General features: G+C 39.3%; 1 protein-coding gene across 2 annotated transcripts in view; it reads right to left on the bottom strand.

Moving 5' to 3' along the window:
* The window catches only part of FOCAD (focadhesin), a 323158-nt gene that overhangs the window by 236528 nt on the left and 63880 nt on the right, over window positions 1–22750 (bottom strand). For both annotated transcript variants that reach the window (XM_055131110.1, XM_055131118.1), the window contains exon 5: window positions 17486–17590. In XM_055131110.1, the coding sequence (XP_054987085.1) occupies window positions 17486–17590 (105 nt within the window). The remainder of the gene's footprint in view (window positions 1–17485; window positions 17591–22750) is intronic.

Consider the following 22750-nt stretch of genomic DNA (forward strand, 5'->3'; position numbering starts at 1 on the left):
AATGGTTCTATATTCAGTGTCCAATAAGAAGAAGTTTCTCAGGTCGGGGAGATAGTATAATGGATAGGATGTTTGTCTTGCATGCAGTCAACCCGGGTTCAATCCCCAGCATACCATATGGGTTCTCCAAGCTCACCATAAATGATCCCTGAGCACAGAACCAGGAGTGAGTCCTGAACACAGTTGGATGTGGTGCCATTTTTTTTTAAATCTCTTACATTTTTTCAAACCTGTCTATCCTATAATTTTTTTATTTCAGAGAGAGTTAAAGCTGTATCCAGAATGAATCTGATGTCGGTGGGCCCCACGAGTGACTTACGTGAAGCGGGGAGGAAAAAGACGGTCACTTTCTCTCCAACCGCCTCAAACACCCGGGACCCAGGGTTACTGGGTTCTTGTCTCGCTCTCAGAAAAGAATTTCAGGAGTAGACAAGCAGTGAAGTAGCAGATTTTATTTAGAAGGTCTTAGGGAAGGAGGAAGGGATAAGTGGAAAAGAAAAACCAGTAGGAGTAACTCGCTCAAGGAAGAACGCAGGCTCCTCCGAAGATGGAGAGAGCTTTGAATGGACTATTGGGCTGTTTTTTATAGGTTCTTTACAGCTCGTCTTGATCCGGGAGAGGTCAGAGGGAATGGAGGAACTTCATGGGGAGGGGTCCAACCTCCTCAGGGTCTGCTGAAGGTCTTATCAGGTCGTTTCCTGTATCCACAGGTTGGGTCAGTCTCAGGATTCTCCTCCCCGGAGACCTTGATAATCTAAGTTTCATTACCAGGGGCCTTTCCCTATCTACCTGCCTACATCAAATCCAGAGAAATATCTGAATAAGAATTTCCCAACTCTTCAGACAGCCAATAAATTCTGCTATCTTCTGAAAAGAGCGTTAGACTGAATAAGTTTTAAACCTATACAAGTCAGAAAACCAAGTCATCCTTCACTGGCCTCTACCCTCCTTTACTATACTTTTCACCCCTTCTGCCCAAATGAGCCAATTCTTTGATACTTTCCTATTTCATGATCTGGAAATGTCTTAACTACTCCTTTAAGTAAGGCCTTTAATATAGTGTCCAAAATGAGAAAGTACTCATCAATGGGAAACTATTGTATCTTAGAGTAGAAGAGCTTTAAACCCGAATCTAAGTTTATGCTTCCTTTTAGTGTCAAATGCATGCCTACAATTAATGAAACATACCCAGACAGGATTTTCTCCAAATCATCTTTTTAAACTCCTTGGATTACAGAAAAACAACTCTGATGAGTTCATTAGTATACCATATCAAAATCCACACTGTTCAGAGAAAACAAGCACAAAGCCAGCAGAGCTGATACCCAGGGCCACAGTGCTCACCACTCTTTGATAATGTTGTCAACAACGGGAGCAGTACATGCATCTCAACAGAATGGAGTGGGCAAGAAATAAATGATAAATTCATGGTTCCACTAGACAAGCACTGAGGCAATGATAAAATAAGGCATGAAACTAGATTCACCTTTCCAAGTATAAATACATCAATCTTAATAGAAAAGGGGGGAGGGGGATTGGTCTTGTGGTAGGCAAATCAAAATGCGAAAAGTTATTCATAACCTTTAGGTCACCTCAACCTTTCTGCTACATCTCTAAATACAGGGAAGCTCTGGTTTGATTTACATCATAAATTCAGTGACAGACACAGATTGCCTTTTCTGTGGAGGAAACAATGCCTGCAGTCACCATGCATTTTCATGTATGCAGCTGTGACCCTGGCTCTTTCAGAAGCATAGTATAGCACTTACTACAGCAATATGCATTTTAAAAGCATTTCTCTACCTGCTCTGAATTTTGATTTGAAAGTGCTGGTCAAAAGCCAAAAGGGATTTGGGGAGGAGAAGGAGCGGGGGAGGAATAGTATATTTTAAGTTTGAAAAATGACAAATAAAAATTATTATGAAGATTCTACAATGGGTATCACTTTAAATAGAGAAAAATAACGATTTTGAATCATTGTACACTCAACAGTTTTTTAAGACAAATGCGTATTATCCTTTCCACACCAGCTCCCACAGGGGAAAAAAGACTTAGAGCAAAAATGATTTAAATTTTGACATTTTTAATTAATTTCATTTTTCCTTTGGGTCTTCAAAGTCAATAGGGTAATAAGATTCCTTTGAAAATTCATATTCCAATGATTCTGCCCTCACACTGAACTTTTTTACTCTGAATTCCTATTTTAGAGAGGCAGGATTTCAGCGCAGAAATATCTGCCAATGTCAGAAGTCTGGGATTATTTTAGATACAAGGCTAGGAGGAAACATAAATAGCTCAGGTTTCCAAAACTTTAAATATTAAGCTATATGTCATCACTAAAAAAGCAAACAAACTAGAGATAAAACAAATGGACTAATAAAGCCAAAGACATTTATGGTCTTAAAGACATTTACCCACAAATTATCATGCCAGACCTTACATTAAATGTGTACATTTGAAAGGATATAAAAAGCATTTTTTAGAGGTTGTGTCTAAGTGGGAGACTGAATAGTATGTGTAGCTTATTTTTAAAAATCCAATTGTAAATCCCAGGTGTAAATCCCAGGTGATTAGAACCACAAAATCTGAACAAAGACTTCCTTGGGAGGGAAAAAGGGGAGAAAAGAGGAAATGAAAACAGAAGCCAAATATCCAGTTCATTCATCAGAAAGAATCAAACTGCAAAGGGACAGATGGCCCTTATAAAGTACTATTGGCTCTGCTTCCCCGGTTACTGTCCTCCCTTCCTTCTCTGCCTCTTCCTATCAGCACCGTAAAGGCACTGGGCTTTCTCGGGGGCAGCTCTGACACTGATATTCCACTCTATTCTCTTTTTTCTGATTTTCCTATGGAGATGTTCACTTACCAAGTAAAGCAAGAATTCACAAGTCCTTTGAAATGACATTTACAATACTGAATAGAAATGTGTGTGCACATTTTCTAGGGGAAAGTCAGAAACTTACTTTTCTGACTTCAAAATCTATGACACCCTCCTAATCTATGACACCTCCCCCCGTCCCCACTGCCCACAAAAGGATAGGTACCAGTGAATATAATCTATATCTAAGGTAACTGCTAAAATTCAGTTTGGTTACCTCCTACTTTTCTTCAAAATATCAAGATATATAAAGTAAAAACCATTCTAAAAAGCAATTATATTAAGGCATATTCTACCCAGAAATGGGAATCCCTGAGAACAAAGTTCTTTATCTTCAGCAAAACAAAAATATCTTAATGTGTATAAACAGTTCTATTCCCTTATGGCAGCTTGATTATGTAATACAAATTATTTGATAATGGTGTCATGCTTACTTTATGCTAAGTAAAACCAAACATCTGCACCTCGGGGAATATCTTTTGTTAATATGCTCCACTATTGAAATAATCAGCTCCTCCAAAAGCAAAGCCATATAATAACTGATGGTCAATTTTTTTAAGTAACAGGATTCTAAGCAACCTCAATAGAAACAGTAAATGCAATAAAGAAATTTGCACAGAAATGAAAACAACAAATACTTTTTGAAATCAAATTTTATTGATTACCATTGGTTTGCTACACTTATAAAACTGCAAATATCCCATTGTAAATAGGCTTAATTAAAGACTAAGGCTTATTTTCCAGAATGCAACAAAAAGAAATTTATCTTCAGAATAAGAGTAAACTACAAAACACTGAAAGTTCATTAGTATTGGTAAGCATATAAAAATATTACAAACTATATAAAACATGGCACACGATGCAATGGAAATATATTCCACCTTCAGAAGAAATGAAGTACCAATGAAGTTACAAGATAGATGAACTTTGAAACTATTAAGCTAAATGTTAGAAGACAAATATTTTTAAAAAAACACGTAACTGTAATTTCATTTTGGGGAAATGTCGAGAATAGGTAAGTCTACCAATATTGAAGTAGAGTTTTGCAGGGATTAAGAGCAGGTGTTGGGGAATCACTGACAATGGGGGTGGGGTATCTTTGGAGGTTGATGAAAGTACTTAGGAATTAGAAGCAATAGTAAACAACTTGGTGAATATAATAATTATACGCACTTTAAATGAGTGGCATTTCAAAAAAATTTTTTTAAGTGAGAATACATCAAACTAAAGAGGTTTCTGCACTGTGAAATGACAGTGAAAAAAAAGACACGCTACCTGATGAGAGAGAATGTCTGCACAGATAACTCAAGTTCTATAAAGTATCACTCAGAGAACTCAACAATAAAACAAATAATCCCATCAAAGAATGGACAGAGGAACTGAATAGACACTTTTTCAATGAAGACATAAAGATGGCCGACCTGCACATGAAAATGTGTTCATCACTGCTGAGTATCATGGAAATGCAACCCAAAATGACAAGAGCTATCACCTCATACCACTGAGGAAAAAGCTCTGTCAAACAGTTCATAAATGAGCTATTGGGGATTTAGAGAAAAATAAAACCTCATCAAGTGTCAGAAGCACTGCCCTCTAGATCACCCTCTATGGAAAATCATACAAAAACTTCTCAAAAATTGAAATATAGAACTTTGACATGGCCCAGTGATTCCAATCTTTGATATCTAGCCCCAAAATATGATCATTAGGTATTGATGACAATACACAAGTACACTTGTGTTTGTGGATGTGCTCTCTATAATAACCAAAATCAAGAAACAAACCAAGGGCCCAGGAGAGATGAGTGGATAAGGAAATTGTGGTATATACGCACTATGGAATATTAGACAGCTATAAAAAAATAGATGCCATCCTCATTAGTAGAGTAGTGACTATCCCTGCCTGTCACATGAGAGAACAGAGGCAGGTTGCCTCTGCTTTGTAGGCTGATGAGACAATATAGTGGGTGCTTGCCTGGTATAAAACCAATCCAAATGATCCCCACCGACCCCCTGACAGGAGTAAGCCATCTGTAACCCCAAAAACAAAACAAAAAGAATCATTGTGCCGATGCTAAAGAGATGCAAGTATGGAGAGATAATTTTTTTTTCCTTTTTGGGTCACACCTGGCAATGCACAGGGGTTACTCCTGGCTCTGCACTCAGAGATCACCCCTGAAAGTGCTCAGAGGACCATATGGGATGCTGGAAATCAAACCCGGGTCGGCTGCGTACAAGGCAAATGCCCTACCCACTGTACTATTGCTCCAGTCCCCATGAAAGATAATATTTTTTAATGTCACTATGAAATACCAAGATATTTATATTTCACTTTATTTGGTCAATGATTTACAAACCCAGCCGTAATAAAGTATCTTGAACATCTTAAAAAATAAATAGATGTATAGTATCAACATTAGCCTAGGACCTAGGCTTTCTAAATCAGAATTTATAAAGGCATGAACTCAAAATCTGCAGATTAACTGGTTAGCTGGGAACTCTTGCCATTTTCGTATTTAAAGCCCAGCTCTATTCTCTACTGCTACAAATATAAATGTAGCATAGCGGGTAGGGCGTTTGCCTTGCACGCGGCCGACCCGGGTTCAAATCCCAGCATCCCATATGGTCCCCTGAGCACCGCCAGGAGTAATTCCTGAGTGCAGAGCCAGGAGTAACCCCTGTGCATCGCCAGGTGTGACCCAAAAACCAAAATATATATATATATATATATATATATATATATATAAATGTAATGGTAGGGTTGGACTACCTCCATTAAGGAATTAATACATTGACAACTGGCTGGAGGGAAGTGGTTGTGAATTTGATGCAGGGCAAGTATTTCGTGATTACACAAAATGACAATAGTAGAATAAAAGAACCAATACTTGGATAAACAAAATTAAAATCACTAGTGACTATTAAAACATAAGATTCACCTGAATAAACGTAAAGATCTAATTGACCTTACAAAAGAATTCATGATTTAGGTTGAATCCCATCAAGTAAGCTGAAAGGTTGCAAAGAGTTTGGGAAAGGAGGGAAAAATGTTTCAGGGAAAGTTATTTTTCCCTAGGCAAGTCATGAGTGGGGAAGATGGGAGTGGATATTATCATAATTACCTCACCAGCAATGACCAGGAAATTATAGGCTCTTGGTTTAAAATTCCACTTTGGAGAAACTGCAATTAAGATTAAGTATTAAGTCTTAAGAGGACTTTTGCATAAAGGACTCCATCTCAGGCATGCTCTTAAACAGAAGTAGGAGGAACACTGCTATCTTCTCCAGAAGTGAGAGCCAAAGAAGGATATAGTATCACTTTTAGAGTATTCAAAAGTGTCAATCTTAATTAAGAAAGGCAAGAGGTAAAGTTTCAAACCTTAAAAGACTAAAAAGATATGACAAAGGTAACATTTGATCCTCAGATTCTAAAATTGGACAAAAAGATATGAAAAATACATTATTGGGACTGGACAGAGAGTTCAAAGTGCTGGACATATACACTGCATGTAGGAGACCTGGATTCAAGTTTCAGTAATGTATGGTTTGCCTGAGCATCACCAGGTATGGCCATCACCCCCAAAAGACATTATTAAAACAAATGGCAGGACCGAGTGATAGTACAGCCTAGTACAGCTGCTAGGGCATCTGCCTTGCATGTGGTCGACCTGGGTTCGATCAACAGCATCCAATATGGTCCCCAGAGCCAGAAGTAATTCCTGAGTACAGAGCCAGGAGAACCCCTGAACATTGCCAGATGTGACCCAAAAAGACCAAATTTTAAAAAAGAGAGAGAGAGAGAAATGGCAAAACTTGAATATGGACAACAGATTAAAGTACTGTATCAAGGTCAAGTTTTCTCAAGTTGATAACTACTATAAGAAAATATCCCCTGGGCTGGAGCGATAGCACATCGGGTAGGGCGTTTGCCTTGCACGCGGCCGACCCAGGTTCGATCCCCAACATCCCATATGGTCCCCTGGGCACCGCTAGGAGTGATTCCTGAGTGCAGAGCCAGGAGTAACCCCTGTGCATCGCCAGGTGTGACCCAAAAAGCAAAACAAAAAAAAAGAGAAAATATCCCCATAGATGATGGAACATTATATGACTGGAATCCAGTCATGAACAGCTTTGCAACTGCATTTCTCATGGTGATTTAACTTAAAAAAAAATTGGGGTGGGTGGTTGGGGGGTGGAATATCCTGGCTTGTTCTTCAAGCCTATGTTCTCTCTTGAACATGTACCTTGTTAGCTTGGCTCCATGCTTCTTTGCTTGCTTATTTTTAGTCTGAAGAAATTTGTGTTCTCTCTCGAGCATGTACTTCTCTCTTTCTCTGCATTCATGTCCGTTTCAAGTAAGTGTCCATAAAAACTATCACGCACACACACACACACACACACACACACACACACACACAAACACACAATCCCACTACGTAGAAGGCACATGCTATTGAATTCTATTGCAATGATGGGATGTTGGGAACACACCTGGCGGCAGTGCTCACATATTCTCAGCTACAGTGCTTCTGGAGGATCTCGGGTTGCCATGTTTGTCCCCAACCACAGTGCTCATAGAAGCTTGTACTCCTTTCATTGTGCTACACACACTGTCTCTCCCAGACATATACTTGATGAAGCTACCTTTTCTGTTCGTTTGGTTTCGGTTTTACTTTTGGGATACACCTTGATGATGTTCAGGGCTGACTCCTTGCTTTCAGCTTAAGAGATACTGGCGGAGCTCAGTGGACCCTATGCCATGCTGGGGTTTGGACTGAGGTCAGCCACATGCAAGACCAATGCCCACCTTCAGTACTGTCTCTCTGGCCCTGGGCTCCCACCCTTAACTGAGGCATACAAGTTACCATTGGGCTGACTTGCACTCATACATGCGCTTGCTGGAATCATACATCCCGACCTTGGTATTTACACATGCAAGTTCTGGTGTTTGCTGAGAATTACTCCTTTCTGTGGTGTTAATATACATCTGTGGTACAGCTAGAAAACTACCTGTGAAACCAAAATCAAAGTCAGTGGAGACACTTGGAGGTTACTTGCCACATGTGGGACACTGGGGATTTGAATAGTGATTACATAGTCAAAAGCCACATGCTTTAAACCATGTATTATCCCCTTAGATATTCAAATAGTCGCTGTTGTTGTTCTTTAATTAAATAGTGTGGCAAATAAGAAAAACAAATAAGTAAACCCTGATAAATCAGGATAAATCCCCTAGCTCTAAAATCACTCATGTCTTCTTCTTCACAGGACTGACTCTGCTCAACCTCCAAATAGGTATAAGAGAAAATGCAAAATATTTTAATGGTCAGATAAAGCTGGCTGCCAGAATTAAAACTGGTTACATTTTGATTGCAAACCAATTGCAAACCAACTTAGTGTGCACACTTTGTGTGAGTATATCTGGGGACTAGCTCTTGTTTTTCTCTTTAGTGGTCATAAGGGATGAATACATTTACTTTAAGAGTAGAACGCATTTGCTTTAAGTAAAAAATACCAATAGGGATTACAAAGTACCTTAGCCTGCAAGATGCACATCTAAGTTCTTCAAATTAACTCTCCATCCAAATTACATTAAGAATATACAAAGACGTTAATAAATACATTTATAGAGTATATAACTTCAATCAACTCAAGGTATTAACCACACAGTATGGAACATACCAGGTGCCAAAAATATTTTTCATTATTTCCTTCTTTCAGAAAGTACAGCTTGATGTTCACCAAATCAAACCTTCTCACAAATAAAATTCTTAACATTTGATATTTGTGCATGTCAGTCACTGTCTGGCACATCAGAACGATGCGCAAATTCTGGAACAAGAAGTTACTGCTCATGAATTCACAGCTATTTCCTCACTTCAGCTGAGGGAAGAAGAATCTTTAAAAGATTGCCATGATATGAATATGCAGAGGAAAAATTAAAAGCAAAAACACACGATGAAATTTCAGAAGGAAACATGGCATATTCAAACCGAATGAGAAAATGAGCTTCTAAAGATTTATAAATTATAAAAATTTAATTTACTCTTCTTTACAAATAAAATGTCTGCTAAATATTGGTTCTCTGTCCCACTTTCTGTGTAGTCAATATTAAAGAATGTTAAATACTAAATATAAATGTGTTACAAGAAAAGTGGACTTCAAACTCATCAAATTTAAACCAAACAAATGGAGAAGGAAACATAAAAATAAGCCTGAACTATAGAAAACTCTTACTAAGGCATTTTTTTGGGGGAAAAAAAAAAGTAACTGGAAGCTGGAGAGATAGTACAGTACGTAGGCACTTGCCTTGCATTTGGCCACCGCAGTTGGGTTCGGTCACTGGAATCCCATATGGTCCCCACAATCTCACCAGGAGTGATTTCTGAGTACAGAGTCAAGAGTAAGCTCTGAGCACAAGAGTAAGCTCTGGGCACAACTGGGTATAGCCCCATCCACCCCCAAAAAAAGGTAAAATTAAAAAATTAACATTTGAATTGTTTCCCAAGATTTAGAATCAGGAGATTTTAGATAAAATATTATTACTATTGAAAAAATAAATTATGCAGCTCTGGAAATGTGTCTCCCTAAAAGCAATGCTTGCTGCAACAACTGGCCAGCAGTTTTCAACACTACCTACACATTGAGAATCATCTAGGAGACTGTGAACATGCATCAATGTCTGAAGCTGATCCTCCACTCACTCTGGGTAGAATAGAGAAATCTATATGTTTAAAAGTACCAGAAGGAACTTTAAAGTGTAACCAGATTAAAGTTCATGGGCATAAAGTTTTACACCTTGCATTTGCTCTTCATTTAGTCACAGTAGTTAAAAGTGGTATTATATTTAGCACTGTAGCACTGTCATCCCGTTGTTCATCGATTTGCTCGAACAGGCACCAGTAACGTCTCCATTGTCAGACTTGGTGTTACTGTTTTGAGCATATCGATATATGCCACGGGTAGCTTGCCAGGCTCTGCCATTGGGCAGGATACTCTCGGTAGCTTGCTGGGCTCTCCAAAAGGGACAGAAGAATCAAACCCAGGTCAGCCTCGTGCAAAGCAAACGCCCTATCGACTGTGCTATCACTCCAGTCCCGATATCCAAACTTAAAAAACATCATTTGAAGTAACAAATGGGAATGCCCTTCCACAGAGGCGGGGTGGGGTGGGGGAAGGATGGGGTGGGGGAAGGATGGGGTGGGGGTGGTGGAAGGGATGCTGGGACCATTGATGGTGGAAAATGGGCACTGGTGGAGGGGTGGGCACTCAACCGCTATATAACTAAAATGCAAGCACGAAAGTCTGTAACTGTACTTCACGGTGATTCACTAATAAAAAAAAAATTTATGACTTTTCAAATAAATAAAGTAGTCAAAACCTCTTAATCTTGTTGAAAAACCACAAACCAAAGAAGGGTCCAGTTAAGCAATATGAACTTTAGTATGGTCAGTAGGCAACCACCATATCCCAAATCTCTTGTTAAAATGTAAGTTTTCACCTCTTGTATCTACACCTGGTCTCTCTGTCCATCAGTGGACATCATAAAAACTTGGTGCTGTGGTGCTAACAAATGGACATTTTTGTTGCTGTTGTTTTGTTTTGCTTGGGGGTCATACCCAGCAGTGACCAGGGGTACTCCTGGTTCTACACTCAGGAATTACTTCTTTCTGTTTTGAGGACATACCCAGCAATACTCAGGGGTTACTCCTGGCTTTGCACTTAGGAATTAATCCCGGCAAGGCTCAGGAGACAATCTAGGACACTAGGAATCAAACCCAGGCGGCTATGTGCAAGACAAACGCTTACTTGCTGTACCATTTCTCAGCCCCAGGAATGGACTTTTTTTACCTCCTAAATAAGTGACAACTAAGGTACATGATTAAGCCACTTAAGACACTCCCTAGTCTAACCAAAGAAGTTGCTAATATCATTAAACCACCAGAGCCTCAAGAAATATCTCTCTGCTATAAATCCACAAATGACTATATACATATGACCTAACCACACAGTGGAGAAATACACTGATTTCTGAGTTTCACAAAATTCCTAACAAATGAATGAGAATCTCTGGCAAGTGGGATTATGGGATTTTTGTGCATGAGTAGTTCAAGAACCATAAAGCTAGAAGTTAAACAAAGAAAACATCTTCCCTAGAGTCCCTTTAGGAAATTGACAGGCATCAAGAGAAAATCACCAGCTAACATTCTGAGACTTCACTTCTCCCTCAATCCTCACCCCCGAATTGGCATGACTTCTGCAATTCCAGACAGATCCATCAAATATGAACACATATTCTGTTTCACTGTAATTCAAATTAATCAGCTAATAAGACAAAAAGAGTGAGAAATACACTCCCACTGTATTACAGCAGAATCTGAAACACCAGAAAAATTTTATTCATTTCATGCCTAGAAAGCTTGCAATTGTTTGTCACACCACTTCTATTTGAAATTAATCCTGCAACAAAACCAATGAGCACCTCTCGGTGGAGTTCTAAAGCTTCTCATCTCTTTTTCTTGCTTTTATATGCAGTTAATCAGCGGGCTCTCTGAGGCGGGATCATATTGCTATGCACATGTGGCAAAGGCTTTAAAACAGCATGGCAATTTTATGCTTGACTCAGGTAATCATGGCTCTCCGGAGGGGGATCTGCTCTTCAGGCTCACCTCTCCTCTGTTTCCACCAGCCACAATCCCCCCTGGAGGAACGTAAGGCTCTTATACACTCAATTACATGCTATTGATTTATAGCGCCAAACAGCCATGCACATAAGGGCTCTCCATAAACATTACTGGATTATACCAACTTAGGTGATTGATTCTAAACTTCTTACTGGGCCACCAATCTACAGACAAACCGTAGCCGCCAATATGATTTCAACTCCCTGACCCAGGCTCCCTATTCACACCTTGCACCTATTTTCTTTTGAAAACAGCCTGACACCTGATGGTGCCTTCAGACTTCCAGATATCCCAAAATTGCTGTTGTGCCTTTGGCCAGACCCCAACAACTTGGGGCTAAGTTTACCAAGAAATTAAACGGCCAAAAGTTAGGTATGTGGGACAAATCACACCCACAAACCACCTCCGGCTCAGCTATATAAGCCCATTTATTGGCCTTATTTCAGAGACCCATAAATCTCAAAAGAGATCAAAAGACGAAGTTAGGACCTGTAGTGCAGAGGTAGGTGGGAACCCGTGACTGAGAGCTCCAGGCCAGCTTGGATCAGGACTGGGCCTTCTCTCCCCAGGTCCCCAGTTTTTCAGTAGCTTGGCAGTTATACCCACAACCCCCCAGCACCATGTAACCTCATAAATGGCCAAGGCCCAGGGACTATAAACTAAAATTCCTGAAAGAGAGCGCCACAGAACGTTCTAACCCCGCACCAGGTTGTCTTCACCGGGCCGCTCCAGAGGGGGGGTGGGTGAGAGCCTTCCCCACCCCAAGGGACCCAGCTCTGGCAGCCAAAAACCTCCAAAACCCAACCACCACCACCACACTCAAGGTCGCTCCCCACAAGCTTGGGCTGAGCCTCACATATGAGTAAACATATTTCTGGACCACACGGCCACTTTTGCAGCTGTGTGACACATCATATAACACTCGCCACTCATTCTCCAAAATTACCACAGCACATTTGATAGGGTTCAGATAGTATCATTTTGTTGAGAGATAACTTACGAACCCAGTCAGCACATGCAAGGCAAGTGCCTTACCCCAGCCCCTGGAAATAAGTTTAGTACTGTCATTTCTACTAGTGCTTCTAAGACTTTAAAGAGATTATGAGTTATTTTTCTAGGAACGTCTTCCTAGTAAGCATACTCTGATTCAGGTTGTCTGAGATATAGCTGAGACTCCGAATTCCTAACCAGCTCCCAGGTACTACTGACATTGCTGAGAACTCTGCTACTTATTATGTGGTGAGGGAACTGCAGCATCAGGATCGGCCAGGATCTTGGTAGACAAGAACCTTAAACCCGTCCTAGAGCTAAGGAAAGACAGCTGCCACTCAAATGGTCCCAGGGATTAGCATGCACACTAGAGTCGGTAAAATAGCACCATCCCACTACCAAGAAGACCTTCTGTTTATTCACCTGGAATCTTTTCTAAAAATAGAAATACCAAAACAAAAATAGCAAAGTTTATAAAATACAGAAACCAATAATTAGTAAGAACAAATACAAATATCTAGGCTTTATGGCAGATTCTGACTCAATAGGTCTGAGTATTCCTTTTTTTTTTTTAATGTGTTTTATGGACAATACCCATTATTGCTCAAGATTCACTCCTGTTGGCTCAGGAAACCATCTGGAGTGTTGGAGATCAAACCTGGTCAGTTGTGTGCAAGACAAATGCTCACCCACTGTACTTTCTCTCTGGCCCCATAGATTATTTCAGTATTTTTGTTAAGTTTTGTTTTATTGAGGTGGGAAAGAGAATAGGGGTGTCTTTGGGTTATGCATGGCTCTACTCAAGGATCAGCCCTGATGGAGCTCAGAGTGCAACTGCTCAAACAATAGTCACATACAATCCTTACATAAACACATACTTGCCTTACTCCTGTACTAACTCTCCAGTCTGTCCATGTTTTTAAATCAACTTGTTCTAATGAGCAGTCAATTTGAACGAGTGGAGGGGATGGAGCAACCAAAAATGGGTGAGGAATTTCTATAGGGATAATGAAAATGTCCTAAAGTTAAGTGTGGGTGGGAATGATTACAAAATCCTATGAGCATACAAAAAAAAAAAAAATCCATGCATCTTAAACTCTTCTTACTGGTTTGATCACATGGTATGTGAGTTATCTCTCAATAAAATGATTCTATTAAAAATTACATTAAAGTAGCTAGAGAGAGATAGCTCAATGAGCAGAGCACATGATTTGCATGCAGGAGGTCCAGGTTCTATCCCTGGTACCACATGGTCCCCAAGCACTGCAGAGAGAGACCATTGAGCACTGAGCCATAAGTAGCTTCTCACCAGGTGTGACCGTAAAGTGAAGAAATATAAATACATAAACAAATAATGTCTGGGTCAGAGATGTAACCCAGTAGCAGAGCACTTGCCTTCAAAATGTGAGGCCCTAGATTACATCTCCAGTCACAGGTGTGAGATATGCCAGGAGTATCTCCCAAGTACTACTCCACATGGCTCAAAAACAAACAAATTTTAAAATCACACTGAAAACCTCAATAGTTTTATAACTTTAAAAATAAGTAAAATAATCCCTACTGAGCAATATTGAAATGGAATTCTTTTCCATCTAGAACTCTGGTCCAACACTTTGATAAAGAGAAAAATACAGATGTTTATATGATTCATCTAGAAATAGAAGTGCTGCTCTTGTGCTCCTTAGGTCCAATTCTGGTCAAGATAATAAATAAAGAGGAGGCAGAGAAGCCTCCAGATCCCATGCCAGGCTGAGTCCCATCCAGGCACCCTGGAGGGGGGCAGGTGAGCCCAACACCCACCTAAACAGAGCCCCGGCAGCCAAAAACCTCTATAACTCAATCACCACCATGATCACAGCCAGAGTCCACAGGCTCGGGACACGCCTCATCCAGAAATGAATCTGTTGAAAAGCTCAGGTATGCGGGTTTGGTGACCCAAATCTTTAGGCTCTCAGAGAGTTGGGAATGGGTGAGCTCCCCCAACCCCTATGTTCTTCCAGAAGACTGGCAATCATGCCCATGAACTGCCTCTGGTGCCATATAAGCTCACTAATAGACCATGATTCAGAGACTCATAAAAAAATCTTGGAGGAGACCAGCAAGCTGCAGAAATGTTCCGGGGTCCCAAAGTCACCATTCAGTTAAAAATTTAACTGAATTAAATTTTTAAGTGAACTTAATTCCAGCTGTATCACCCCATCCAAAATTTTTGAATTCCTAGAGTGCACAGCCACATACGTGACATCTAAAACTCTACACCACTGACATACCAAAAGTAGCACACCATAGTGGATAAGATGTAACATAGATGTAACATAGAAAGCAAACAATCTCAATTAAGAAAATATTAACACATAAGGCTTAATCTGTAAAAACATGTTAATAATCTCTTATACAAGGGTTTAATGGCTTCAGGATGAGATACAACAAGCTTCACATTTTCTTTTAAGGGAATCTTTTGTTTATCATTTTTAGCGAATTATTATAACAAGTACTATAAAATGAATTATCTAGGGCCTGCTATTGGGGCAGGCTTGGATGGTGGCTGAGAGATTGGAAATAATGATGGTGGAAAGGTATAACAGTGGTGGGATTGGTGTTGGAATACTGAACAAATATTCACAAAGCATCGTGAACAAAAATAAACAAATAAAAATAAGAGGAAGTCTGAAAAAACTTTATCTCAAAAAGCGTGATTTTTTTCAAGAAAAAAAAAATCCAGGGTTGGAGTGATAACAAAATGAGTAGGGCATTTGCCTTACACATGGCCAATGCGGTTCAATCCTCAGCGTGCCAAGACAGAAGTACCCATGAGCATTGTTGGGTGCAGCCTAAAAACCAAAAAAAATCTTAAATAATTTTCAAAAATAATGGTTATAAATTTGAAAAAGCTCAACCTGCACACCCATTTCCACAATATTTTCAAATAAATAATTTTGCTTCCACTACAGTGTTGCCACTATTTAAAAAATAAGTGACCAACAAGTTTACTAATATATTAATAAAGAACTATTTTGTTGTCCTACATTTTTCCAACTTCTATAATTGGGTGAAATGTTTAAAAATACTTATAAAGAAATACATATAGGGGCCAGAGAGATAGTATAGTAGGTAGGGCACTTGCCTTGCATGTGACCAACACAGCTTTAATTTCTGGCACAGCACATGGTCTCCCAAGCCCGCTGGTAGTAATTTCTAAGTGCAGACAGAGGAGTAATCCCTGAGCACTATCAGGTGTAACCCCAAAATAAGAAAGAATGAAAGAATGATAGGAAGGAAGGAAGGAAGGAAGGAAGGAAGGAAGGAAGGAAGGAAGGAAGGAAGGAAGGAAGGAAGGAAGGAAGGAAGGAAATATACTGTGAATTAAGTTCACTTAAAAAAAAAAAAACTGGCTCAAGAAACTACAAAATGTGCTCCTGGAAAAATTGAGAGATGAATAGCAAAAGATAATTATGATATACGAGACTGTTTACTCATTATCAAAAGGGACACACTATAAATATACTAAACAAATAATAGGCTTCAACTTGCTTCAGATAGCTGTGGTGTCAACTGCTCAACACGGCAGCTGCTGTATATTCAAGCCAAAGATGGTCGACAACAAGTATCTGATTTACTTTCCCTATTGGATATCGTAGTCAAGTAATCCATCTCCATGAGCCAGTATGCTCCTGTTCATAATGCTGGCTCATGGAGATGGGATACTCAGGGGCCATCAGCATCACCCCCTGTGGTACTTGATAGGTCAGGCACTGCCAGGGATAGAACTCAGGACCCTGCCTATGTGCATGTGCCAATCTTACTGCCTTTTATAGTAATAACATTTGCCATTTTACTGAAAGACTCCTTATTTAATAAATTTGCTCAGTGAACTAATCAGTTTTTAACAATATAGGAGGAAAGTCATTATATACCCTAGAGCATAAAGAAAATCTAAATTTTGAATAAAATTCTTCCATTTCTGAAGCTGGAGAGATAATACAGCAGGTAAGGCACATAACGGATCTGACTTCAATCCCTGACATCCCATATAACTCCCCAAACAGCACCACAGTAGCCCGAAGCAACCCCTAAACATCACAAGATGTGGCCCCCAAAAACCAAAAATGAAATTTAAAAAATTCTTTCACTTCCAAAATGAACTCTAAAATAAACACACAATGATACCAAGCACACTGTCAACTCTCTCTCTCTCTCTCTCTCTCTCTCTCTGCTCTGACTCTTTGTAAGGCTAACTCGACAAGAGCGCATGACCCTCAATCATGGTTACACTGAAGAGCTAATTTTATTTTAATTTTTTTAGTTTTATTGAATCACCGTGAGATAGTTAAAAGCTTTCATGTTTGGGTTACATTCTCACAATGATCAAACACCCATCTCTCCAACAGTGTACATTCCCCTCCACCAATATCCCGGGTATACCCCCCCTTTCCCACCCTCCCCCTGCCTCCATGGCAGACAATATTCCCCATACTCTCTCTCTCTACTTTTGGGCATTATGGTTTGCAACACAGACACTGAGAGGTCATTATGTTTGGCCCATTATCTACTTTCAGCATGCATCTTCCATCCCAACTGGTTCCTCCAGCCATCATTTTCTTTGTGATCCCTTCTCTATTCCATCTGACTTCCCCCTCTGGTCATGAAGCAGTCTTCCAACTATGGGGCAATCCCCCTGGCCCTTGTATCTACTGTCCTTGGGTGTCAGCCTCATGTGATGTTATTTTATACTCCACAAATGAGTGCAGTCCTCCTACGTCTGTCCCTCTCTTTCTGATTCATTTCACTTAGCATGGTACTCTCCATGTCTATTCATTTATAAGCAAATTTTATCTTGAAAAGCTAATTTTTAATGGATTGTAAGTCTCAGTTCATGACTCAATTAACAATTCAGATGAAAAAAAAAACTTTTGAAGAAAAGAGAAAAGGCTTACCTAATAGAATATATGTCCTGAATATTTTTCTCCCCACCTTGTCCTTCCTTCAGAGCCTGCATTTGCAATAATTTCATGATAGCTTTAATCAAGCCATGTGTATTCCTGCAAAGAGATTAAAAAAAAACTTTTCAAATATCACAGACATGAAGCATGAAGTAAATATTCTTATCAAGCACTTAATCCTACTTTTTTCTAATTAAAATTTTATGAACGTATTGTGATTTACAAATCACATTTGACATTTGAATGGAATATAACAGAGGACTCGGAAATAAATAAACATATATGGATATATGGATACACACACATAAACACTTAATTCACAACAGAGGAGTGAAGATTATATACTAGAGAATGGAATGTCTCTTCAACAAATGTTTGGAGAACTGGATAGTCACAGGAAAAAAGAGAAAACTAGACTACTATCTCAGACAATACAAAAATTAATTAAAAATGTAATAAAGACTTGAATACAAGAGCATAAGAACTCCTATATAAGAAATTAAAACAAAAATCAAACAGCAAATTAAAAAGCAAAAGAAACTCTGAGCATTAATCTGGGAGTATCCGCTGTGTGCCACTGGGGGTGGCCCCCAAAATAAAACAGCAACAAAATGAAAATACATCTTACTGAATGAAAAAAAAAACAAAACATTGACTCATTATACATCTTTAAAGGTGGAAAAAATACAACATATATGAAGGACTTTTTTTTCTTTGTGTGTGTGTGTGTGTGCGCGCGTGCGCGCGCATGCACCACACCAGCAATTCAGGAGTTACTCCTAGCTCTGCACTCAGGAATTACTCCTGGTGGTGCTCAGGGGAGCATATGGGATACTGGGTCTGCCGAGTGCAAGGCAAGCACCCTACCTGCTGCACTATCACTTCCAGTTCCAGAATTTATTTTTTAGATTAATATAATCTCTGACTATTAAGGAAATGCAAACCAAAACTACAATTTACACCTCACACAAGTGAGAAAGGTCTTTAGCAAACAGACCATAAACAAGTGCTAACAAGAGCTTGAAGGGGAAAGACCCTTGTACATTGTCACTGGGAATGAAAACTAGCCCAATCTCTATGCAAATTTGTACCCCAAAGGCCAGAGAAATGGCTCAAAGGACTAGAGAATCACATGCATTAATTTGAGAGCCCTGAATTAGAGCCACTATACCAAATGGTCCCAAGAGCACTGCCGGAAGCAAACCCTAAATACCAAGTAGCCACAGAGCATCACATATGTGATGCAAAAAGGGGGGGAAAAAGATGAAAAAAGGGAAAACGTCTGAATATTCCTCAAAATATTAAAAATGGAATTGACATAAGATTGGGTGTGGACCATTGACATAAGACAACTCCACTCCTAGATATCTATCCCAAGAACACAGAAACAAATTTTTTTCTTTTTTTTTTTTTTGTTTTGAATTTTTGGTTTAGGTTTTGTTTTTTGGATCACACCCAGCAATGCTATTCCTGATGGTGCTTAGGATGCCAGGGACTGAACCCAGGTTGTCGCATGCAAGGCTAGTGCCCTAGCCACTGTACTATCTCTCCATCCCTAAAACACATAAATTCAGGAATGAGAGATAGTACAGAGGGTAAGGCATTTGCCTTATATGCAGCTGACCTTGGTTCGATCCCTAACACCCCATACAGTCTCATGAATGGAGAGCCAGGAGTAACCCCTGAGCATCACTGGGTGTGAACCAAAAACAAACATAGATAAGTGCACGCCTATGTCCACTGAAGCCTAGGATACAATAGCCAAGATATGAAAACAACCTAAGTGCCTGACATACAGTGTGTATATATATATACATATACAGGAGTATATGCGGCTATAAAAAACAACAAAGTGTTGATGTTTTCGACAACATGGATGGAACTAGAGGGGGGTAAGTAAAATAAGTCTTAAGGGAAAAATTACACTAATATGTGGTACATATAGAAACAATGTAAGGAAACAGGCAAAGGCAGACCAAAACCAAACCTTGAATTCTGCAGGACTGAAGTTACCAGAGGGGAGATAAGGATGGAATCATAGGGTCAAGGGAGTTTAACAGATTATAGAATAGCTTCGAATGGTGGGGATATTTGGGGGTACTTTGTAGTAGAAGTTGTTTGGTAACACGTATTTGAAGAAGTATGAATAAAACTATACTCCTAAACCACATACTGTTTATAAAGCAACATTACCTCATAAAAAATGATGTTTAACTGTTTCTTAGATTCGCTATAAAAAGTGTAATCATTCAGTATTTTATTATCTGACTTATTTCACAATGCATAATATCCTTCAGTTTCATCCAGAGTGTCACAAATTAACTTATACACTGAAAATAAGTCTCCCCAGAAACAAGAAATGAATCTGGAAAAAATAATTTCTACTTTAAGTGAATAAAGTAATTGTTTTTTTCAATCATGATTGCTAATACTTTTGAAGTTTCTACTGTAAGTAAATACTCCCTGAAGCAAAGAACACTTCTTAAGTGCTTAATATGTATTGTCATTTACTGTTCAGAATATAGTAGGTTATAAATCAATGTTAAAGTTATTTGGGGATTAAAACAAGAGAGACTTGGTCTAAACTAACTGATATCACCTGGGGCAATTATGTGAGGTATTCTTTTATGGTGTTTGTAACTCTCAAATTGAAAAAAGATTTTTACCCTGCTATTGAATTACGTGTGGAAACTCTCATGACCATGCAATGTGGAACCATGAATGACATTTTTACTTTTTCAATGTGAAAAAAGAGATGCTAGCAACCTGAGAAAAATGGTGGGGGGGGGGAGGGAGAAGGGGGGAGGGATGGTTTTCCTTTTTGGCTTTTGGAGTGGGTTTTTTTTTTTTTTTCATTTGTGGGGAGGAGGCCGTACCCAGTGGTGCTCAGGGTTTATTCCTGGCTTGATCTATTCTCAGTGATTCCTCCTGGAAGTACCCAGGGAAACATATGTGTTTCCATGATTCAAACCTGAGTCAACGACATGCAAGGAAAGTGCCCTACCCACTATCCTATCACTCCAGCCCAAAGATGGTGGGCTTTAAAAAAAATACATATTTTTTAAAAATATGTATCAGTGATTTATAGTACCCTTGATGATACGGTTTCATGCACACCACCACAACCTCCACCAGAGTCTCTCCCACCTCAACAACCAACATAGCTATTCTCCAACTATGGTAAGATCAGTTCTGTAGACCATTTCTCACGTTGTTCCCTTTGATCATTCGTTATACCCCTACTATGTTTCCTTCTATCCCATGTACGAGAGACATCATTCTGTGTCTGTCTCTCTCCCTCTGACTGACTTCACTCAACATGATACTCTCTAGATCCATCCATGCAGCAGAAAATTGCATGATTTCATCTCTTTTTTTATTTATAGTTGAGTGATTTTCCACTGTGTACATAATACCAGAGCTTCTTTAACCAGTCAGCTGTTCTTGGACACTTGGGTCATTTCCAGATTTTGGCTATTGTGGATAGTATAGGAATGAACATACAGACACAAGTGTCTTATCAAAATACAGTCTGGGGGCCACTGAGCCATTTATCATTGGGTAAATGCCAATAAATAGAACAAATGGGTCATATGGAATCGCAATTCTTATTTTTTTGTAAATGCTCATACTGTTGTCTGAAAGGGTTGAACCAATCAGCATTCCCATCAAAAAGATGAGGTGGTTTTTCCCCCACAACCATGTCAATACTGGCTGTTTTGATTTTATTTTCATTTTTTTTTCTCTTTTGATATGTGCCAGTCTCACTGGTGTTAAATGACATCATGAATGACTCTTCAATGGCAGATTCACGTGTGTCAGTTTTCTCTCCTGTGTGGCTCCTCTGGTAAACACAGTGGTAAACACAGTGCTCTCAGGACAGCTGGACGCTCCTTCTCAAGACTATCTCTCCTCTGTGTATACTCTCAAAGAAATTAAACTGATATTTACATTTTTGTACCTATGAGAGTAGCCAAAAGATAAACGTGGTTACTAAATACTTATAAAAATGTGACTTATCCAAATTGAAATGTTATTGAATACATGCTGGGCTTCGAAGAAGGCTCAGAAAAAATATGTGTGTGTGTGTCACATACATGCATGCACATGTGTGTACGTATACATTTTACATTGATTGAATGTCCTAACAATACTTTTATTTGTGGGGTTATGTAAAATATAGCTAACATTTCCTGTTTCTCTTTAGTTTTTAATTGAGGCTACTACAATTTTTTAATTACATGTAAGGCTCACATTTGTGGCTCACATTCTATTTCTAGTCATCGTGCTGCTAGATCCACTCATAAGATTTGGTTTGTATGTGGATTCTTTGGTGAGTACTGAGGTTACCCTGGCAGTATAGCATTTTCTGTAATCTTTTCAACTGCATGTTTTCTCTTTCATATGGATATTCTTTTGAGCATGAAAAGTAGGCTTATGAATGGATCTTTCATGACGGAATCCATGTATGCATGGCTTCTCTCCTATGTGGACGCTCCAGTGAACACAGGGTCTCAGCACTGCATAAAGCCTTGCTTTCCCCCCAAATTATCTCCCCTGTATGAGCTCTATGATGGGTAGCAAACTGAGATTTAGCTTTTCCAACATATCCTACACCAGTATTGTGTTTAATTCCACTTTACTTTGATTGATAATATGACCAATTAATCCCATTGTGGCTCTATCAAAAACAAAAAGTTTTTTTTTTAATTAAGGTGAACTGTAGTTGTCTGAAAGTTTGGTTCATCTAAGAAGGTTCATCTCGTTGAGCCAGCCCTAGGAACAGAACTTGTTTTCTCCCTTTGGACTGTTCAGATTCTTGTGAAAATCTTCCCTATTGATACCGAGTTTCTAGAATTCTCTTCTTCTAAGAAACTACCTAATAACCAATTATTTTCTTTTGTTTGGGGACCACACCGAGCAGTGCTCATGGCGACACCAAGCTATGTAACCAGCATTCCCCAGGGGAACAAGTAGTGCCAGGGGTCAAATCTACGCCTTCCACACACAGAGCATGTACTCAATCCTATGAGCTAGCTCTCTGACCCCTTAACATCAAATTTGGGTGTTTTGGGTTTTTTTGGTTTGGGCAGGGGCAAAATTTGTTTTTGGGGCCACAACCAGCTGTGCTCTGGGCTTATTCCTGGCTCTGCACACAGAGATCACTCCTGGCTCTGCTCTCAGGGATCACTCTCAGCTAAGCTTGGGGGATCATATTAGCTACCAGGAATCAAACCAGAGTCAGCCACATGTAAGGCA

Source organism: Sorex araneus, chromosome 1 (assembly GCF_027595985.1).
Source record: "Sorex araneus isolate mSorAra2 chromosome 1, mSorAra2.pri, whole genome shotgun sequence".
Taxonomy (NCBI): domain Eukaryota; kingdom Metazoa; phylum Chordata; class Mammalia; order Eulipotyphla; family Soricidae; genus Sorex; species Sorex araneus.